Source organism: Cyanistes caeruleus, chromosome 2 (assembly GCF_971803275.1).
Source record: "Cyanistes caeruleus chromosome 2, bCyaCae1.hap1.1, whole genome shotgun sequence".
NCBI classification, from domain to species: Eukaryota; Metazoa; Chordata; class Aves; order Passeriformes; family Paridae; genus Cyanistes; species Cyanistes caeruleus.
Window position 1 is genome coordinate 118,894,053 of NC_141702.1, and position 22,278 is coordinate 118,916,330.

At 38.0% G+C, this 22,278-nt stretch overlaps 2 protein-coding genes across 8 annotated transcripts in view; one reads left to right on the forward strand and one right to left on the reverse strand.

Moving 5' to 3' along the window:
• Nucleotides 1-20,118, forward strand: part of FANCL (FA complementation group L) — a 30,959-nt gene extending 10,841 nt beyond the window's left edge. For both annotated transcript variants that reach the window (XM_086875072.1, XM_023923344.2), the window contains exons 2-14: nucleotides 382-440; nucleotides 1,455-1,515; nucleotides 2,280-2,336; nucleotides 3,941-4,038; nucleotides 7,543-7,639; nucleotides 10,202-10,270; nucleotides 15,656-15,806; nucleotides 17,485-17,568; nucleotides 17,682-17,727; nucleotides 17,817-17,898; nucleotides 18,671-18,787; nucleotides 19,068-19,139; nucleotides 19,457-20,118. In XM_086875072.1, coding sequence (XP_086731198.1) covers nucleotides 382-440; nucleotides 1,455-1,515; nucleotides 2,280-2,336; nucleotides 3,941-4,038; nucleotides 7,543-7,639; nucleotides 10,202-10,270; nucleotides 15,656-15,806; nucleotides 17,485-17,568; nucleotides 17,682-17,727; nucleotides 17,817-17,898; nucleotides 18,671-18,787; nucleotides 19,068-19,139; nucleotides 19,457-19,492 — 1,029 coding nt within the window. In that variant the 3' untranslated portion in view covers nucleotides 19,493-20,118. The remainder of the gene's footprint in view (nucleotides 1-381; nucleotides 441-1,454; nucleotides 1,516-2,279; nucleotides 2,337-3,940; nucleotides 4,039-7,542; nucleotides 7,640-10,201; nucleotides 10,271-15,655; nucleotides 15,807-17,484; nucleotides 17,569-17,681; nucleotides 17,728-17,816; nucleotides 17,899-18,670; nucleotides 18,788-19,067; nucleotides 19,140-19,456) is intronic.
• Nucleotides 19,274-22,278, reverse strand: part of VRK2 (VRK serine/threonine kinase 2) — a 37,010-nt gene continuing 34,005 nt past the window's right edge. For 2 of the 6 annotated variants that reach the window (XM_086875058.1, XM_023923090.2), the window contains exons 12-15: nucleotides 22,072-22,245; nucleotides 21,596-21,802; nucleotides 20,812-20,903; nucleotides 19,274-19,792 (exon numbers count right to left, since the gene is read on the reverse strand). In XM_086875058.1, the coding sequence (XP_086731184.1) occupies nucleotides 20,832-20,903; nucleotides 21,596-21,802; nucleotides 22,072-22,245 (453 nt within the window). In that variant the 3' untranslated portion in view covers nucleotides 19,274-19,792; nucleotides 20,812-20,831. Of the gene's footprint in view, nucleotides 19,793-20,811; nucleotides 20,907-21,595; nucleotides 21,803-22,071; nucleotides 22,246-22,278 lie in introns of all 6 variants that reach the window. The other 4 variants (XM_086875057.1, XM_023923089.2, XM_023923087.2 and 1 more) reach the window with 2 other exon arrangements.

Consider the following 22,278-nt stretch of genomic DNA (forward strand, 5'->3'; position numbering starts at 1 on the left):
TTGAAGATAAACTTTCTTGTACAGCAGCATGACTTGGATTAAATTATGTGTTTTGGTCTTGTCCAGATTTGGATAATGTTTATTTTTCTCCTGAAAGGTGTTATGTTTGCTTTATGAAATGTGATGTACTGAAGAGTTTTTACTGAATATTGTGAATTAAAGGTCAAGAGTATTTCAACCTCAGAATTAAAACCAACATTATTTGTACCTGTCACTCATGCTGCTTTTTATCCCTAAGGAAAGGTATTCTGAATAATATTCCTGAAAGACAAAAAAGACAGAGTTTTTTCCTTAGTAGCTGATCTGATGGGGAATCATTCCCACAAGTGTCTAATATTTTTCTTTTCTAACCTTCCTATTAACTAAATACTTCTTTTCAAGGGTAGAGACTTCCACATCAGGATACTGCTACCAGTGGATTTGCAACTGAAAAATGCCAGGTAAGAAAGAGACTTTTATGATAGCAATTTCTAAGTATGATGTAACAAAGTTAATTTTGATAAAAGCAATAATGGATATGAAAATGAGTTATTATTTTGTTTCAATATCAGTGTTATTAATTAATTTGCACTGGATAATTCGTACTGGTTTCATCTTAACCTTGCAACAAAATTGCACAGCATCAGTGTTAATAAATGCTGACAATAAGCATTGCCTATATCAAAATATTTTGTTGTTAATTAACTTTGAAACATGTTGTAATTAATTGGTTGTATTTACATACATGAAGCAATGTACTTGGGAGAAATTATATTTTTTATATCATTTATATTTATAGATCATTTATATGTGACCATTTCAGAAACAGAAAATTCAGTGCAAAGTTGTAAATTTAAGCAATTATGTGAGCAATTTAAGCAATGGTGGTTAACAGAGCTTTTAAGCTTCATTTTCTGTTTGCTGTTTCTGTGTATTAATTGGTATGACCCAACTTTTCCTTAAAAGCTCTGTTCTTATTTCTGTTTATCCCAGCAGTCTGTGGGAAGTGGGATGAAAGGGGCTAATCCACATACATGGGTGAGCCTTTAACTTTGTGTTCCATGGTTCTGCCTGGCCCAGCCAGCTCCAAACTGGGAGCAGATGGGGTATTCCATAGCTTTATTACACTCTAGGTTGGGTAATTAAAACTGCATTACAGGTAACTTTGACATTTTCAGGTTATCACTTTTAAATATTAGTGGATTTTATGAAGTCACACTCGCTTGCAAGAATTATGTTGTTGTTTTCAGCACAGAACGGGCTTTTGCAGGTTGATGCTTAATTTTTAATGGGCTTTGGCATAGTGACATTTGGAAGTTTTAAGTAACTTTGAACACAAAACTCAAAGCAGTTTTGAAGTATTGTTTCCTTCCTTTGTTTTTTTTCCAAGAAAAACTGTTGTGTGTGGAAGGCTTTCTGCTGTCTTCTAAAAATCATGTACTGTGAATTTAAAATTTGTACAAAACTCTGTCTAGGATAGAGTGCAGCTGGCGTCTGAAGAAGATCCTGCATGGATATCGGCACATTTTAAAGCAGGTATGCAAGTTTAAAACCACTTATTTAAATATGATTATTAAACAGTCTTAAATAATTGTTTATAAGGATTCTGAAAAGCTTGTGCTCATACACCTATTCTAAAAGGGCTAAAGAGCCTCCCTTTCATTGTAGAGCCAAGATTTATTTTTAAATGCATGAGGATTTGCAAGTAAATATAATGAGAAATGGATGGAATTTAGTGACTGTTTACTTTTATTCAACTTTTATTTTTTTGAGATCAGGCTAGAATAATTTTAAATAAATGACTGATGACATTTTACTGGAATTTTTCTTTACTCTCTCAATTAGAAACAGATTTTGTCTTCTTTTTTTAACATATTTACTTCTTTTACAAGTGGTTCATAATGGGCAGGAGAGAATTCACTTTAATTTTTAATAGACTCAGTTCATTCTTGGGGTCTGAATTACACCTGAGTACCCAAAGGAAGCTTTGGAGTGAGGATACAGCAGCCTTTGAGTCCCAAAGAATACTTTGTTTCCAAGGAGGAACCTTTGCCAAGGTGTTGGTTGAGACACTGTATCTCATGGATGTGGGTTTATAAATGCATAAATGAGTGACGCCAGGAGATGTTTAATTCCCTGTAAAGTTTCCTGGAAGTTCTCTTCTGTAACTGAAAAATGTAAACATGTGGTGTACACTTGGGTGTTTTTATGTTTAGTTTGACAATACCAGAAAAAGAGTTGGGCTGACCCACCAGAAGTTATGAGTTGCAGAAAATTAACTAATCCTCTCTTTCCTCCAGAGGCTGCAGAGCTGCCCAGATCTTGTCAGCTTTATGGTGGAACTGAAAACTGTTTTGGTGAGTGGCAGAATATATGTGTGGGACATGGGAGGCTCTTAGAGCTTTGGGTTTCACTTTCAGTTTTTACAGTTTACTCTTCCATAGATTTATAGCTTTTTTTTTTTTTTTTTTTTTTTAGTAAAAGGAAGTGATTTTGTATATATGCTGTTCCTATAATAGCTGTATAAATATCCTGTTTTAAGTGACTGTATTCTTTGGAATTTGGAGTGTTATAGAAAATTTAGAATCCCAGCAAGGGATCTCAGTATAGTGATCCCCTTTACAGTGATTTTCTTGGAATTCCTGTTATTTTCTGGATGGTAAAACAGGTTTATAATTATACAATGGGTTATACAGTCAGTAGATTGCTGTAGGTGCTTTTGCCTGTGTAACAATTTGACAAATACACGCAGAAAGCTTTTTTTTTCCTAATATTTCAGAGGCTGCTGTTTATTCTTCTTTTAAAAGATTTTCAGGTCTGGGGTTGAAGTGTAGCAAACCCTTTAATAACCATGAAAGTGGGGCTTCTTATCTAATAGTAAAACATTATTCTATGAGCATTCTTGCTGATGAATACTTCAACCTACTTTACTTTAGGAACAAAACAGAGGAAGTATTCTTCAAAACTGCAGCAGAAGTTCCTCCTGGCATTACACTGCTGCTCTGCTATGCTTGGAATGGGCCTGAATAAGAATGTCTATTTTGGAATATTTTACAATAGTTATTCCAATCTATTTGCTTACTTACACAAGCACTCAGAAAATGAGAATGCAGTGAAAATATAATTCATTCAAAATGGCAGAATAGTGATCCCCAGTTAATGCAGAGAATGAAAACACTGATGATGGTGTGGGACAACTGGGCAGAAATGATTGTTAAACTTGTCTTATAAATTATTTTTTCATTTAAATTTATTTTATTTTAAATTATTAATAATTTTATTCTAAATGTCATAAGTGTGTGTGTTCTGTAAGCATAATTTTAACTTAAATGCACTTTTAGAGAACAAGTAGCACAACACAACTGAAACACATGGTTGGGGCTTATTTTTCACAGTAATGTTAACTTTTCAATAAAAACTTTTTTTTTAGACATTACTACATTCTTGATGAGTGTCTGTACCAAAACTTACTCTAAGGGATCCTGTGATGTCAAAACTGAGAAACTGATTTTGTTTTTTGATTGCTATATAAAGTTAATATACATATATATAAAATATGGGGAATATCATAGATGTGTTGTCTTTTGTGGCAGTGGAGCCCAGGAGACAGCTGTGGGCTTAATAGAACCTTCTTTTGAAATGTTCTTTCAGTCAAGATGCTTGACTTCAAATTTATTAGCTGAAAAAGAGGCACATTTGATATTTGCATCTGAAGACTCCGTTGTCAACATCTGTGGGGTTTTTTTTAAATTGCAGATGTTTTCATTACCAGTATCTGAAGTAATTTACCAAACAGCTTCTTTGTCTGCTTTAGCTGGAGGCTATAACAAAACAAATGCAGTGTACAGTTAATTTTACATAAGCTTAATATTTCCGAATGAATTGCAAAAATCACATGGCTAAATAGATGCAAAAATATTGAAATTGCCCTTAACGATGTTTTTAATGTTCTTTTAAACAGGAAATTGCTTTAAAAAACACACAAGACCTGCACATCCCACGGCCTCCAGAATACTACTCCTGTCTTGTCAGAGATCTAGAAATACTGGGCTGGAATAGGTATGATTATTTCAGTTCTTAACAAACATCATCTTTAGAAATCTGTTCCTTTTCTGTATTTGTGAGTTGAACATATCGGATGTGCTTGTTCTGTTCATTTACCCTATTCAGAAACTGTTTTTGCTTTGTTTTTAAATTAGAAACACACAACAAACCTGTATCAACTGAAGGGATATTTTCTGTCTCAAATAACTGAGCTGAAAGGTGATACACTATTAAGAAATCACTTCTTCTTTGACCTATAAACTACTGGAATATTAAACATATTTAATGTTAATATTTATTAGTTGTTCTCTCTTTCCCTATTTTGTACAGGTGATTGTGACTATTGCTATAGATTATGTCATGTACCTTTATGTTTTAATAAAAACATTTCATATGTTTTTTAGGATTAAAATAATAACTTTTTAAGAACCTGTTCTTTAGAGCACAACCATCTTCTTAGAGGAATTTATTATTTATTCCCCAGAAAGGTAAATCTACCCAAAAAGTTCATGAGTGGAAGGGAGAATGTGAAAAACTCAACCCAAAATTTTAACAAGTGTATATTGTGCTAAATTAAATAAAGAAGCCTTAGGTGTAAGAACAGTTTTGAGTTTTCCCATCTGATTTCTATACAGATAAACAAGATGTGATTAACATGAAGTGGGAATTTGCTTTGAGGGCCCACTTTTATTTAAGGATTTAAAACACCCTTGTGAAATCATCTGAAGTTTGTCTCAGTGATTGCCGTTGTTAATATGTAATTGTGCCATACTCTATTTAAATTTCACAGGCTCAAATCTGAGAATATGAGGTAAAAATTCTTAAACATGTGGGAAATAAATTTTCAATTATGTTTGCTCTCCCAAAATGGATGAAAACCAAAAACACCAACCAAAAAACAAACAAACAAAAAACCCCCAAAAAAACAAAATCTTGAAGAAAGGTTGGGGAAGTCAGTGATTAATCAAAGGACTATGCTGCACATGGGGCATCACATCGGGTTTACTCCAACTTGGAAGGAGAATAACCTGGACAGGCAATGTGAAGTCCATTAGCAAGTCACACCTTTGATTTCAGAGTGCTTTTAACACTAAAGTGACTCTCTAAGAGAGCCTCTTAACTGAGACTGATTGTGTAAGTTGTAAGTGATGCTTTATTTGCTTGGCAGTTAAAGAACATCCTGCAATGATCTTTCAGCAGAACTGCCTGTGTTTGGTACTGGCAGTGAGGAGCAATCACTGCTCACACCTTGAGCTTTAGTTAAGGATATTTTTTTTAGAAAAAACCCTTGCTTGTTGTGTACCCCAGATTTACTCATTCCTAGCAAGTTTTGGGTCATGCCGAAAGCTGACTGCACCCAAATCCACCTGAAAAATTGGAAGTCATTGGCTCTTCTAACACTTCTCCTTAATGAAGTTGGTTGAGTCAGTGACAGTGTCCTGGGAAGGCAAATTATCAACTATAAAACACCTTTAGGACTTTTATCACCCTCATGGGAATTCATAAAGGTTGCCAACATCTCTTAAGTCCATGTTGTCTCAAATCTCAAAGCTCTTCTGCTTGATACTTCGCCATTTATTTCATACGAAATATCTTCTCCTCTTGCCTTCACCATTTCCAGGGAATCCTGTCAGGTCCTGTACTCTCAGTCATTCATCTGTCATGCTGGATTTCAGAGATTTACCTGAGGCTTTCCATCTTTATGCTGATTTCTTTTATTCCTTTTTTTGTATTTTTCTCTTTTTTTTCCCGTGATAAAGCAATGGAGCCTAGAGAGGTATAAAAGTCTAAGTGAAATATCACCTATGTACACAATTCTGTATGTGTTTATACAAAAAGTGTGACTTTAAACTGAAAGAATCCAGACTTTTCTTATAAATCAAGATTGAAGTGGTCCAACCAAGATGAATGTCAGAACAGGTAAAGTCCCATACACCTTTAATTTTTCTGTTTTCCTTTGCTGTGGATCTTTGCAGCAGAGTGCTGCAGGCTCCAGCTGTGCTTTGGCATGGACACTGCTGCATTTTTCACTGTAGTATCTGTGCTAGGCCTTAGCTGCTGCTTCAGGAATTCCCCAGCCCAGGAAGCAGTAGATGGAGAGGTGGTATAGAGGTAGTTTCTCATCTTTATAAAACTGATACACTTTTGAGGTAAAGTTGGAATGAAGCAGGATTAATGATTTTTCTCCCCCAGTTAGAGAAAGAATCCTCTAATTCTTTCTAAGTATATCAGGTATATAAGTTTAACTGGTTCCAGTTGAATGACACTTTTATCAAGACTTGTCTTTCTTTCAGCTGCTGTGGAGAGATACTCCCAGAAGTCTGCAGGTCTCTTTAATATTACATTAATCAGCCTTAAACATGAAATAATCTCTCTCTCCCTTCTTACCACCACTACTGCTTTTTCCATCTGTATCTTTCAGTTTCCTCCTATTGAGGCTATTTCATTTATGCAGATAATTTTCTTCTTTCCACTTCCTTCCTAGGGATGTGCAACCCTTTAGTGTACATCTACATTTTCTTCCACAAGCCTCTACAACTCCATTGCCAGTTTCATTTGAGAGAACCGTGTGACTTTTTCTAGTATGTAGCGGTTTAAAAAAATAAATGTTGCTTAGGCCTGCAAGCAGATGATCTCTCTGAACTCTGTTACACCTTTCCATCAGTCTGGGTGATAAGTTGTGCAATTATCTTGGACTGCTTTTTATCTTTACACAGGAATGAGATAGTAAAAATGCCAAAATATCCACATGCCCAGTTTACTGGTAAATATATGGAGAGGTCTGAACCTTTTTGGCAGTTGTTGAAGCTACTAAAGCAGAATCCACCTTTAGAGAACAATACATTTTACAATTGTATCCATCTTCAGTGTGGTGGGAGGCACAAACCAGTTACATCTTAAGCAAAGATTCGGAAGTTTTAAAACTCATTCACATTTAGTATGTACTTTCTTCTTGCTAGGGTGCATGAATACAGTGTAAAACTGTCATGAAATGAAGGCAAATCATCATAAATAACTCATTTTGTACCTGCTTGGGTACTCTTTTCTGCAGAAAATCGATTTCAGAATATGAACCAATATGCACTGAATTTCCCACAATAATAGTATTGATAATAAAAGAGAACTTCATTGAAGAGAAAACCAAATCAAGAGCATAAAAGTCTCATAGAGTAAGAAACTGCAGAAATGGATCAAAGATTTGACAGGAAGTTTAATGTGTACATAAGTAGAGGCTGACAGGAACATGCTGTGTGTGTCAAAGGTTCCGGTGATGGAAAACTGAAACACGGTGCTCACTGACCACAGCGTGAGCCCTGACACACGCTGTAAATAACCCAGAGATATATGACTGCATTAAGCACTAGGCTGGTGTATTAACAGCAGTAAATCTGCAGCAGCAGAAATGCTTGGCATATAGGACTCCCTCTGATTAATATTTGTAACAGACTAATCGGAGTATTGCAGACCTTTCAAACTGCACTTCTTGCAGGCCTCTGAGAGTTTTCTTCTCTCTTCCAGAGTGGCCTATGTGGACACTGGGCTGACCACAGTCAAGTTAAAAGCTGAAGACTCTTGTGGTCGACAGCATCTCATCACTCTCAAGTTAAATGCAAAGGTAAATTGATGTGGGACAAAATACCTTGAGGCTTCCTTGAAATAAATCGATTTTTCTTAATTCATTAGGATTTTAGAGGATTGGTTTGTTTGCTGGTGTGTCTGTTCTGCAAGGTAATAGGTCAGTTATATTTTCCTTATTTGAGGGTTTTCATACTAACTATATTTAAAATTAATATTGGATTATGGTTATCTGTAAGATGCAATAGTGCATCACATGAAAAACACTTTGATATTGCACTAATTTTACTGGATTGCAGACAAAGCCATCTGGGAGACATTCCTTCATTATCACTCCATCCAGAGACTGTGCATAGAACAAGAATTAGAAGATGTTGGGTTGGTTATTAACAAGTCTTGCTGTTAAAGTCAGAGACGTAAAGATTTATGAAAAACTGAAGTCAGATAGAAAAATTATTTCTTTTTAGTCTAAATAAATGTCTCATTTTGACAGTACTTGCAAATCAAACCCATGGCATTTGCAGAAAGAGAACAATTTTAATTCTTCCTGGTACTTATCACTGAACTCAAATTACAACGTTTCTTTATAGAATGTCTCATTTCAAGGCATAAATCTCTCATCAGAGACTGTGAATATCCAGGCTGTGTGATGACAATTGCTTGGCAATAACTGTTGTCTTCAGAAAATCAGTCCAGGGCAAAAAGAGATCTAGAAGTGTCTGGGTGTTGTTGTTTGGGACTATCTATGGCCCATCATCTTGAGTTATAATCTTGAAAGCATGAGGAGGGGGCACAGTATTGTAGGATTAAATCCCACCTTCACAGGCATCCTATTCTTCTAGAAACCAGGAATTTTTTAGTCTTACATAACATGAACAAGCTTCCCCTTTGAAGGGGAAAAGGAAGGGAAAAAATACCATTTGGGAATGAGTGTTGCTCAAGTGGATTTTTAAAAAGAGTAAAACAGTTCTACATGCAGAGAGTAATGAGTGCATAATTAATTTGCTAGTCAGTCCGTTATTAAATGCACTGATGGGCAAGGAGAAGAACCAGGTTGTGTTGTTTATAAGGGATAAATACGCTTTGTGTGACACTAGAAATTAGGTGCAGCCTGTTGCCCTAAGGCTTTCTTGCTCTTAGGACAACAGAAGTAAAGTATTTTTCCTGATTGAAAGTATAAAAATGCAGAAAAACTCACAGGGCAATATTCATTTTTCCCATGGTCAAACACTGACACTCGTGCATTGACTGGTTCTGTTCAGCCTTAACTTAGCACTGTGCTGAGGGAATGGAGGTTCTCATTTTCTGTCCTTGTACAAACTTGTGGGGTTTTTGATCATAATAAAATAGCTGAATATTCCTCATAGCAGAAGAAAGCACCATCCAAAAACTAAAGGTGTATGTAATAAAAAGATTAGATTATCAGACTTGTCTGTTTTAATAAGTAATCATCTTTCTTCTTTCTTTCTTCTTTTTTTTTTTTTCATTTTGTTTTCAAGTGTTTTTGGATGATGAAGTATCAATTACTTGTCCTTTTGAAACCATGTCTGGCATTTAAACTTGCCAGACAAAATTTGTGTGTGAAACATTGTTTTGGTGACATGGGGATTTGATTTGCCTTCATACACACAGACACTACATTTGAGAAGATTTGGCTGAAGTATTTTTTGGGATGGCATTTCTTTTGATAACATACTTTAATAAAAGTGTGTATATTTTTGTTATGCTGTTGCTTTGGTTAAGATCAGTGTAGGAGCATTTCAGACCCCAAGGCTTCAAATAGGCCACTGCAAGGATTTGCCTGTTGTGCAGTAATTAAGACACTTTGGTAATTATCTGAATGATCTGGCAAAGGGTATGAAAATGATTTCTCTAGATAAAGTTAGCTGCATGCTCAGAAAACCAATATAAATGTTGTATTTAATAATTGTTTAAATTGTCCTAAGGAATGATAGGATGATTTCTGACACACACATTTGATTGTATCTGTAATAAGATAAGGTGTTATCAAACCTTTTATGGCTGTATTTTTTTTTTTAATACAGCCTTTTAAAATTTTTTCTTATATCTTAATTTGGATTGAGGGTTTGTTTTAATTTTGGTTCTATGTTCACTTGTCTCTTTCTAAATAGTTAAGTACTCTAGATTACTTTCAGTTTTAAAAAACAAAACATTGCCAATCAGAACAAATAGTTTAGCTTAAATGAAAATTAGTTACTGACTAATTTTTTGTTTGATTTTTAAATTTTGCTATCCAGTATGGGTAATTGAGGAGAAATTTGTAAGAAATATTTCATGCTTTGTGTCTTCAGGTTTCTTTAATGTGCCTTTGTGACCACTGAACACGGAAAATTGTGATTCTGCTGCCTTTACTAAATACTGATATATGAAACATTTACATGTAGCTTTCTTCTTTAAATGATAATTAACATTCATAAGTATTGCTGAAAATGCTTTACAGACTGTTTCCTCTCAGAGCCAAGTTCTCAAAATCCTTTAAATGCTCATATTTTGTTATCAAATTTGGCAGCTGAGTATCAGTCTGACTTTAAATCGCTAATTAAAATAATATCCCAAACTGTATTTTATTTCCCTCCCTCAGTATCCTACAGAACCACCAGATTGCCTTGTGGATTTTCCTGTTCCATTTGCTGTTTCCTGGATGCCACAGGTAACTACTGGACTAGGCAGCTTTTTTTAATAAAAAATACATATGCCATGGCAGGGTGGTGACAAGGGGTTGGGTTTGGTTTTTAACTCCAGCTGTTCTCCCTGTGTGCATTTTATTTCTGTACATGCTCATGAAAATGTAATAGCACTCAACTCCATAGTCCTTATCATAGCACCTTAAATATCTTCCTTGCCATGAAATATATCTTGCATGTTGTATGTACTGGTTGGTGGGGTTTTTTTAAGCTGTTCATGGGAGTGAAAATTCTCTAGGAATTGTGGTGGGAAAGTAGAAAGTAAGTGAAATTTAGAAAAAATTATTGTCTTCTAGAAAAGAAACACCCTCTAAAGTTGACAGACATTGAAAAAAGGAGTTGGTTATTCTATAGAGTTTTCCCCAGTTTGTTATCCTACAGAGTTTTCATAACTTAATAAAACTTTTCTGGTTATAATCTATATAGGAAGGTATTTAATTAAATTCTGATTTCACAGTTTAACTGATATTGCTGTTATAAAGAACCACATTGTTTTTGTGGGTCTCTCACATTATTTCATGTAGCTTTCTTCCTGAGTAGAGCATGTGTGCTTGGTGAAATGGATTTAAATGTGACCACTCAGATACAAGTTGATTTGAACTATATGTAGAAAATAATTGATATTTAATTTCACTTTAATCAGGAAAATAGATTTTATATAAGTGATTGCATCTGATAATTCTAATTCTCACAAGGGTTTCTACCCAGCAATAAATAACAACTTTCATAGGGAATATGGCTGGGAGATTGCAGCAGGGTGAGTTTAAACCATTAAATTTAATGTAATTTTTCTGCAGAGCTCAAGGTTCTGTGTGTCACCTCAGACCCACTAATATTGAGAGGAAATAACTACAAGAATCAACCACTGCAAATGAAAAATATATTTATTTATGTAATTTTATGTTTTGATTCTCTGGTATGGTTTGGAACAGTTTAAATAAATGTTTTCCCCTTAAATTTTACTGGAGTCCCTACACTCTGGCCACAATTTCAAGTGCTTTTTTTAGCCTCAATACATACTTTCAACAGTGCTTTATTAATTTTACAGCCTTGCAATTTATGTTGCCTCAAATTAACAACATTTCAAACATCCCTGACAGTGACTGCTTCTCTGTGTTTACTATTAGTAATTTTAAAGATGGACTCGTGTTTTAATAAAATGTTCTGGAAAAGCCTGACATGGAGCAGCCTTTGACAAGTTAAAAATGGGGGTGGATATACTGATACTGGCACTACAGCCAAGGAAAAATTCTCTGTTAAAAATACAACACTGTGATGCTTAAAATCTTTTTACAGTTAGAATTACCTGGGGACTATTTGAAAACATGAACAAAAGGTGTTTGTGTGTAAGTGAAGAGCCTGTTTTGAAATCATGAGACACGACACTAATTCCAGCTGCAGAGCCTGCTCTAATCCTGAACCAAATACCAGCAGACAGAAATGCTTCAGCTGTACAGCAGCTTTTGCAAATTGACCTTATGTGTGTGGGTGACATGAACCCAACACTTGTGGGGACAAATGGCTTTGGTAATTGTGTAAATTGTGTTTATTTTCCAAATGTGTGGGAATCACTGCGGCGAGCAGCCCTCACACGGTGATAAAATATGGGTTAAGCTTAGATAATGCTGCAACACCACTGGTAGCAGAATTCAGCAGGTACTCAAGTGCATGAAAATTTTGGTTCCTAAAAGGGAAAAAGAACAGGCTGTACCTCTTCTCCAGTGAAATAACATGGTGTTTTGGTACTAATTGGTCTTAAACTTTTAATATTACGCCTTAAAAGTATAAATTGACGGGGCTTAACTAAATTGGTGCAATGGCACCATTAGAATATAAACTCCTATGAAAGAAAATATAAATAGATTGCAGGTAATTGATTTTTCTTTCCCACCCCCTGTGTGTGCTGCTGCCTATTTCAGGCTCATGGATTTTAAACTTGAGGGGTTGTTGAGGTTTTTTTCCTTCTTTTTTTTTTCCCTTCCGTATAATAATAGACATGGCTTTATGGCATCCATATTAAAAATGGGTAATTTTCCTTATGGTCCCTGTCTTCCTGCTGGGTTGATAATGTTTTGATGTATTTTTCTTTTGCTCTGATGAGAGGTCTGCTGCTGCTGCTCTGACATATTCATTTGGATGAATAATTATAACTTGCACAATGTCAAGCTGAAGATGGTGGGGTTTTGTGCGTCATGACAAGCCCAGTAGCCAGTGCAGGTGTCTCACAGCATGAGCAGCAACAGCCAGTGGATTCTGGCTCAGAGGAGACGTTTTAGAGTAGTAAGAAATCAGCACCAAGGGCAATGCTGCTGCTGCTGCTCCTGTTCTAAGTGCCAAATAAATGCAGAGTGCTTCTCAATGACAAGTGCAAGAACATCCACTTATTTCTGTTATAGCCTTTTTCTAAAGAACCAGATAAATGTGCTGTCTCCAATTTTAGCACACGCTGGAAGTGCAGTTCTGCAGAATCAGGGTGTCTAACGTCAGGGCAAGGTTTCCAGACTGACCACTGCCCACCTGGCTGGCTACATGAAGGTCATGGGAGTGGAAATTAATGACTAATGAGGTCATGCAGCAGCCGGCAAGGAAACGGGAATGCAAGGTGCAGAAGGTGGAGTGGTGAGGATGAGATTATTCTTGGGTTATTTAGATGAAAACACAATAAAAAACATCATAATTGTGCTTTTTCTTGGCAAAGGAACTTCACAGGCACCAGCTGTAAATGGAGATTGTTGACAAGACACTTTATTATAAAGATTTCAGGTTTGTGTCTTGGCTTGATTTCTGTTAAGGAGAGGGGAAATTGTTAAACTACTGCTGATGAGAAACTGTTTCCAAACAAATCTAAGGAATCATAAATTCTTTAGGTGATCCCTTTTCCATTTAATGACTGTTTGCTTTATTAAATTGTATTTTATTTAGGAATTCATGAGGGTCAAGAAGGTAATGGCACCTATAGTTTAGACTATTTCACCTTTCCTCTTAGGGGGCTTTGCAGTTGTTTTAATTTTGGATAAACAAATTTTGTGTTAGGAAGAATTTTAGCCAAAAAATCTCAAAAATAATTTGCAATCAATTGTTCTGGATTTACTTTAATTAGAACTTTTTTTACTATCATTTGATTACTATTTAGTTCATCCAGGATTTGGAGCAGATGCTTGAAATTTGGCAGAACAGCCATATAGGTTACAGCACTTCTTAGAAACTACTGAAAGGCTTCATTGGTTTTTTGGCAGGCACAGACTCGAGATTTTTCTCTTTATTCTTCCCAGCCTCTGTGGCTCTAGAAATAAGAACCTAGAGTAGAGTGATTAGAGTAGATTTTTTTCCTATTCCTTCTTATTCCTTTGATTGGAGGAAATGGTGTAAGGGCAACAAGGGTGGACTTGGGAGAATGTTTGAATTGAAGGAAGAAAGGAATTGGCATGAGGAGATCCTGGTGATGAGGTGGAGATGAGAGTGCAGGGGTTTGAAATGGAAATAAAAAGGCTGAGCAATCACACAATACTTTCCTGGAGAAGTGTTCCCCTCCAAGACAGGGAGGTCCAGAATAATCTGACCCCAAAGTATCTGATTTTCCCTGGACAAAGTTGGTGTTGGAAATGGATGTGGGATCCATGGAGTCTGATAACACAGAGGTGACATTGGGGTGACACTTTCTGGGACCCACCAAAGCCAGTGTGTGCGAGGATGGAGGAACCAGCTGGGCTCTGTGAGTGCTTTTACAGCCAGGGTGAGCAGCAGTGACAGTCTGAATGATGTCTTATTTTCCAGAAAATTTTGACACATTTCACACAAATTCCAATTCATTTGTACAAGGGGGACCATGAAACAGAGTTTGTGCTGTTTGATATTATTAACAATGGTCTTGGTGTAATTTAGACCAAAGTGTGATCTCAGGCTGTTCTAAAAGTGCAGGGCAGTCACCAAAAATTAGTTGGTTAATCAAATAAAAAGGAATCTTGGAGTTTTCACGGTTTGCATGACAAGCAGGTGATGTATTTAAATAGCTATAGATGCATTTATGTATATAGCAGGAGACAGCTGGCAACATCAGTGAAGCATGCAAATAAGATCAAATGAACAGGGTAGGAAAAAAAAGATTTAACTACCTTTTTAAGGAACATCATTGAAAAATTACAATTAGTATTAAAATTAATTGGATTTTAAAACTTATCTGTGGGTTATAATCCCTTGATGTTTCTTTTTTCTAGTGAAACCCTTTGAATTCCCAGAAGATAAAGATAAAAATGATTATTAGAGGATTTATCTGTATGTGATATAGAAAAATGTAAAAAAATCAAAATGGAAAGCAACTGTTGCAAGTACCAGAAAATTATGCTATTAATTTAAGTGTCATCAGAGCACAAAAGATCACATTTCAGGACTGTGTGAAAATTATTAAAATACTGGAAATAATAGTACTTAAGATGAAGATACTATACTCTAAGATGTGGTTAAGTGACTGACACTATTATATCACTTCAGGTATAATAAAAGTAACAAAATGCTTTTAAAGATAATAAGCGTTACATTTTGAGATTGGCAGAATTCACACTTCTCTGCTTAGGTGCTTTCCTACTTTAATGTAATTTAACAACAGCAGGAAAAGATGTAGCATTTTATTTCCAAGCTACGCCGTTTCTTTCTAAAATACGCATGCACAAAATATGGAAAGTTATTACATAGAAAAATTCTATTTCTTCATCTGAGAACATTTGGATAATTTGCTGCTCTTTGTCCAGGTGAGAAAGGAAGAATATAATCACTAAAGATTAAAGGAAAACATTCCTTCTGTATTTTGTTTAATTCATAGAAAAGTACCTGTCTGAGAACAGAACGTTTAATTTGCTTTTTCCTTTGAACCTCAAGGTATCTGGGATCTGTCCCTCTCTGGGCATCTGCACCTGCAAAGGGTTCACTTGACCACCTAGGGTTTTCTCCTCTTGCAGAATCTTTTCCTGGGGAAATGGTGACTTCTTTTTGTCCACTGATGACTTCAAACGATTTCTTTTGCATCGCTGTCCTAATGAAAGATGCTTCTGATTCTGTGTAATCCACTCTCAAATATTGAAATCCCCCATGTGTAATCCTCTGCTATTAGATGGCTTCTCCTTCTCGTGCCTTATTTACAGAGTTTGAAAGCTGATCTTGAGCACCTGCTTTTATACTGCTTAATTTGGAGATAATGATGAGCTTGTTAGGTGATATTCCATGTTTTATGCTATCATGATACACTGGGACACACACATGTATTTCAACACTCCTTAAAATAACAAATTGGTTTTTAAATATTCTCAGCCCACTGGTGGAAACTCAGTGAAATCTGTTTAAATTTCTTGTTTTCTTAGAACTCCTTAATAGACATTTACAATCAGTTCCTGGCAGCATTGGAGTCCCTGAAGGAATTCTGGGATGCCCTGGATGAAATCGATGGGAAGACATGGGTGCTTGAGCCAGAAAATCCCACACGGAGTGCTACAACCAGAAGAATTGCAATAGGTAGGAAAAGATTTAAAGGGATACAGTGGATTTGAGAAATAAAACTCAGGGAGCTGTTTTGTTTTGCTTGTCTCATCAGATAGTACTTCTTTGGGTTTGGGAAAGGAAAGGCAGCACTTAAAACCAAAGACAGAATTCCTCTTTTACATGTAAAAAAAATAACTTTCCATAACAGAATGCTGATCCTGTTTAGGAAATTCATCACAACTTTCTGGTGTCAGAAAAATGAAAATTTCTGCAGGAAAACCTTGTGTATTTGTAAATTATGAACATGGAACTGTCATCAGCTGAGCTCTTGCATAGTAAAATCAGTATTTGTTAAAAATCAGCTTAGGTGAAGCCCTTACCTCAATCACAAATTCCTGATTTTTAAACTTTAGATTGATCCTATCCTGGAGTGGAAGGAGTATTAGAGTGCAGCCCAAGGGGAAAAAGGGGGTTAAAGGAGGCAAGGGGAAAGGACAAAGAAATAAAAGAGGGAAAATGACACTTCCCTCTTAACCACCTGTAAATGTCCCTCAGTTTATATGCTGATTTTAAGGTCTTAATATACACAGGATAAGGAATTTTATAACTATATATGTAAGATAAGGAGTTGTAATTGCAGCAGTCAGAGGCTGGAAATGTTGGGGGGATGTTAACTTTGCCCAAAAGGTGCCAATTTTCCAACAGCACATTGTAGAAATGTGAGAATACAGAGTGGAGCCACGTTGTCCCTGACAGCTGTGGAGGGAGAGAGGCGGGAGCTGGAGGGGAGCTGCTTCAAGGGAGTGCAGGGAAGGACAGGAAAAGTGCAGCAAGTGGCTGGAACGACGTGGGTCACACAGCACTTTGTGTGCAGGCAGGGGGGCTTTGTCCTGCTCCTGCTGCCCTTTGCCACAGGCCAAGGAAAAGGAAAGAAAAGCCTCAAAAATGCCCCGGAGCAGCCGAGCAGAGGAAGGATGAGGCTTTGAGCCATTGTTGTCAGAGAACCTTCAGCTACCACTGAATTTTGAGTTCATTCATTCCCACCTCTTCCAGGATGGAAAGCCTAGCACAGCTTTAATTACAGAAAGGGTTGGGTTTCACCTGGGCTTGTTCAGAAGAGACTCTGCTGTGATGTTTTGGAGCTGGATCCAGAGCCGCACTGAGCTGCTTCCCTGTGAGGAACAGAGCCCTTCCAGGGATGATGGGGTGTCTTGTAAAGCCAAATATTTGCTGTTTCAAATATACAGCATTGTTGTCTCAGTCCTGGAGTTTGCTGGGGAGGGGAATGACTTCTGCTGCTTAGTATTGGGGTAGGGCTTCTCTTTTTGACTACGAAAGATAAAAATGAATTAGTAAGTTACATGTCTCTACCTTTAAAGTTTCAACAAGATTTTGAATGGATATTGTCATCTAGGTTGGGTTGATGACATTTATTTCTGAATAAGTGTGAAGGTTAAGCCAAGTCTAAAAGAAACACAAGCCTGGCAAGTTTTTTTAATCAGTTGCTATTTTTAATTACAGTTTGTGGAAATGTAAATATTTGATGTATACTGATATTTTGTACAATCATATGGATACCTCCCAGCTTTGTTATTATTTATCCTAATGAAAACCAGCCTCAGTTAACAAATTTAAGCCTGCTTTTAAAAATTGTTCCTTTTTCAAATCCTTGACTGCAAAACTTCCTCATGGCCTCTCTTTCTCTTTGCAGGGAACAATGTCTCAGTGAATGTAGAGGTAGATCCTCGCCATCCAAACATGCTTCCAGAGTGTTATTTCCTTGGAGCAGACCACGGTAAGGCAGCAAATTCTACTTGTTTCTACTCTGGACTCAGTCTGATCCAATCCCTACCTGAGACCTGGGAGCTTCACTGGGGTGATGCCATTATTCCTGTCTGTTGTTTGCAGAAGTGAACCCTCTGAGAGAAAAACTCAACAACAACATGCACTTGTGGTGAGTGTCTCTGATAAAGCAGGCTGGAAACCCAAATGGTGTTTGCCATTCCTCGTGTGGATTTTTCTCTCCCCCTCTCCCACCTGCAGGGATCCGGAAATCAGCTTGTTACAAAACTTAAGAGAGCTCCTGGAAATTGATTTTCCATCTCGTGCCATGTTGGAAAAAAGCGTAAGTTGGTTTTGGTTAACGATCAGTCCTTATTGCTGAGTAAGTCACATTTAAATGGTCACTTTCTAAGAGCCAGGGACAATCAGGGGCTTTTGAGAGGTAATTGGATTAATACATTGTCAAAGTACCTCTGGACTTCAAGCAACAGTTGTCAGAGCTTGTTAACCTTTGATTAGAGGTGCACACTTCCCTGTGGCCTCCATAGCAGTTAGGCCATTAATATCAGGGTCTGCTATTAAAAGGAAAAGAGGAAGTTCCAGCGTGGCTAATGAGATGTAGAAAATCCAAACATTCTGTTATGGATGTTGATAACTTCAGTTCTAATTAGGTGGAGCTGCTTAGAGGGGACAAGAGGCCATCCAAATACTGGTGCATTTCAAACAAACTGGGAATTAATTTTTGAAAATGCTTTAACACTTGGATTACGAGCTTCGCTTTCACTCATGAATCTTCTAAATTAAGATCTGACTGAAGGTTTGTGTCTAATGTTGAATCATAATGACAAATCATAGTGGTTAATAGACAAAAAGTGCCCAAAAGTATGAAAATGCTTGTTAAATGAGATATAATTCAGTAAGGGCATGAAATATAACCCTGTTGAGTCCTGCACACCTGGAACCCAGTGTCACTGCACCATTGTGACATAAACATGTGTCTTGAAGGCAGAAAATAATAATTCCAGCCAACAAAAAGTGCAAAATCAAACCACAGGTGAAGCTGTTTGTGTGCTAGCAGCCCACCCCTTCCTTTCAGCTGTGCTGTTGTGTTCCAGGACTTTGCCAAGGACTGTGGGATCTGCTACGCCTACCGGCTGGACGGCAGCGCGCCCGACCAAGTGTGTGACGATCCTCGCTGTGGGCAGCCCTTCCACCAGGCCTGTCTCTATGAGGTGACGTGACCAATGGCACAAACTGCTCGTTAGCTGGCACATTCTGCACATCAAGCACTGTCCACTTAAATTCTGCAGTAAGCAAGAGCCCATAAGGCACATGGCAGTCACTTGTCCTGCCACCCCCAATTCCTACAGGAGCTGTCTGGGAGAGGGAACCGCCGTCTGACTTTGCATGTGCACTGTCAGATGTTCATCAGCTGAACTCTGGTAATTAATAGACATTTCTTCAACTGGAGATGAAACCAATGTGACTTTTAACCCACTTCTTGTGTTGCAGTGGCTACAAGGCCTTCCCACCAGCAGGCAGAGTTTTAATGTCATCTTTGGTGAATGTCCCTATTGTAATAAGGTAAGGAAATCCAAGGAGTAGGAGTGAACTAGAGTGGAAAAGGCAAATGTGTCGGTGTTTAACTAAAGGTTTTTTGACATAGTATAAAGACATCCCCACACTAATGCCAGGTTATTAAGGTCTACACTCCACTATATTTAATGGTACTTTTAATTCTGTAACAAAAGGTTCAGTCAAAAACAATAAAAAAAATCCAAAAAATTTATAACAGAAACCAGCACAAATAGTTCAGACAATCCATAACTATTGAGTGCAGATGAGAACTTGCTTGTACAAGGCATGTACTGACAAGATTATTTAAAAACTTCTTTTTCAAGCCCCTGACACTGAAATCTTCAATGAAGAAACTCTAGGAAAAAACTGTGTGGTGGGAGCAGCACTGCACTCCCACTGAAGACACAGGAACAGCAACATCAAAGCAGAAACAAGGACAGGACAATGAGCAGCAGAAGCACCAGAACAGCTGTAGTGTAGGGGTAGGTTTCATCAGCAAATGCCAGCCTGAACACAGCAGAGAGAGAGGAACGAGTGCTGTCAGCACCAGCCTGGGATGCTGCTGCAGGAACTGGAGTTACAAGGTGATTGTGTTTCTTTCGGAATTCTGAGAGTATTCTGTAGGGGTCAAATGGTGGCAGTTCTCTTGCAGTGTCTTCCTGCAGGGGAAAAAAATCTGTGATTATAAAGCTAATATGAAGTGAGATGTGAATCAAAAAACCAGAGATGCCACTGAGGTATGTAAGTTATCCTAGAGAAAGCATTACAATTCTTACAGAGCCTTACCTCTGGAATATGCGCTTGTATGGATATTGTATGGTAAGTGTGTAACGTGAGGCACAGCTAAACATCTCCTAAAGAGACCTATCTACATTTGCTATTGAAGTCCACAGCTGAAATTTTTCTCTGTCTTTGACTTGTTTTCAAAAACATTTAATATATTCATTAGTGTTCCTGCTAATAAAGATTTATCTTCAAGATAAAAGTTCAAGATATGATTTTAAGTGTGAATGTGCTGGTTTGATTTGTGTAAGTTTTGCATTTCACAGTGAAGCTGAACTTCTGCCCATCACAAGGAACCATAAACTGGTGGAGTGGGGCTGTTCTACATCTCCGGCAGCAGTGCTGTCCTTGGCCAGCCTCCACCTCTGAAAGGAATCCCCAATGCCACAATCCCACTTCTCACTTAGCCAAGGCTTGATTCTCTTTTCCACTGTCCCTCAGTGCCAGGGACAGCTTTGGTTTCCTACAGAGCTTTCCATTATCAAGCTCCTGAATTACGTGAGAGAAGTGAGAGGAATTCTGTAAAATGAAGCAAAGAGACTCCTGCCTTTTTTCCTTCTCCACTTTCTCATTTGAATGGCTTAAATGTTACCTGACACCTATTTAAAGTTCCCCCTATTACACAGAATATTCAGTGAGTACCACAGAATGGTTCTACACAGAAACAGCATGTTTAATCCTATTGGAATAGCAGCTTTTCCATTAGGAATACTAAATCCAAACACAAATATAATCTAACCACCAGCCCAGTGATTAGTCCCTTTTCTGCAAAAACTTTACATATGAGGACTTGGAAGTAACAGTGGAATGTTTTCCTATTCCAAAGTTGTGCTTGATGTGTCAGACTCCATCTCCCCTTCTGGCAGCCAAAATTTCCCAGGATGGTTCTGCTCACCACTGTCCTGCCTGGTGCTCTCAGGTACAGCTGTGCTTTTGCTGCTTCCCTCTCCCAGCTTGTACCGGAGTCTCCAGGCAGTGCTGGTCAGACTGCTTGAAGCAAAGAATTTTGGATTAATCATAAAGCTACCTTTAAAGTTGCATTTTTGTGCTCATTAGAAACTGTCCTCATTTAACCAAGTTATTTGTTTATAGGAAAGAAAACCAGGGTGGAATCTCCTCACTAAAATATACCAGAGCTCCAGAGAACAGGAGCACAGGGTGATCACAGATGGACATGGTGCTGTTTTATTTGTACTAAAACTGATTTGTTTGTTCAATTTTTTTCCTGTACAATTGTAGAGTAAGACTAAAACTATTAATTCAGCCCTTTTATGCACTAAATTAACAATAATATTCAAGATGAGTTTGTTAACTGCTAAAATCCTCTCATGTAAAACTCAGAACTTAAATAACGAGCACTATGAAGTTTTCCACTACACAGAGAAGGAAACTGCTGAACTCTACCAAGTCTCTACCAAGCAAACAACAGGGTGCACAAAGGGAGACAAGAGTTGGGAAATTACAGTCTGGCTTTGCAGCTACACAAACTGCAGTGGTACATAATGCTGGCCAGTAGTACATACAGGCAATCACCTACAGACCTTCAGTGTTCGTGGCAAACAGAGTTTGCATACACGTAGTTGAGGCTTTGAGGGGTTTTTGGAACTCTTGTTTTTTGAAAAGCTGATCTTTCCTTCTCAAGCACAGTGACTGTTCCACAGTAACACCAAACCCCTCACCTTTTTTGGGTGCTCAGGCTCCTGACGTGTAGTGTAAAATTGAAGCGGCTTCTCTTCCTCCTGGAGCTGCCAGCGTGTTCCCCGGGTGCGGGGCCTGCTCAGGCAGCTGGAGTGGTCCTTGTGCCCCGTGTCCTCCTCCTGCTGCACTGCTTTTGGGGAAGGCCTGGCCAAGGGAGCCCGCTGAGGTACAGACAGTAACTCTGTGTGCTGAAAGGAATTCAGGAAGTTCAGAGTTGCAGGCACCAGGTTTGGGGCAGGCCAGGCACTGCCCTCCTGGCACTTATGCCCTTGGCTACCAGAGACTCAGGTTCCTTCTTTGGAATACTAGAAGCCAGCAAGCATCTGCCAGCTCCTGGAGTTCATGACAGAGCCCTTGGCTCTTTTCCAGCCCTGTTCCTTCTCACCCACCCCAAGAGATGAACGTGGAGCTAATGAACAGGGAGATCTGGGTGCTGCTGCTGTGCCCAATTCCTCACCTGCTGCAGCTCTGCCTGGAGACGCCTCCTGCTCCGTGTACTTGGCTTCCCTTCTCCCAGGAGCTGTGTGCCTGTCACCCCCACATACATATTGTTTGGACAGGCAGGCTCTTCACCTTGTGGCTTTTTTCCCTTCTGCTGAGCTGGTTTTGCTGGAGGCTTTGGGAGGCGAACCTGGGGTGCACAGTAAGCATTTTGTACAGGGGA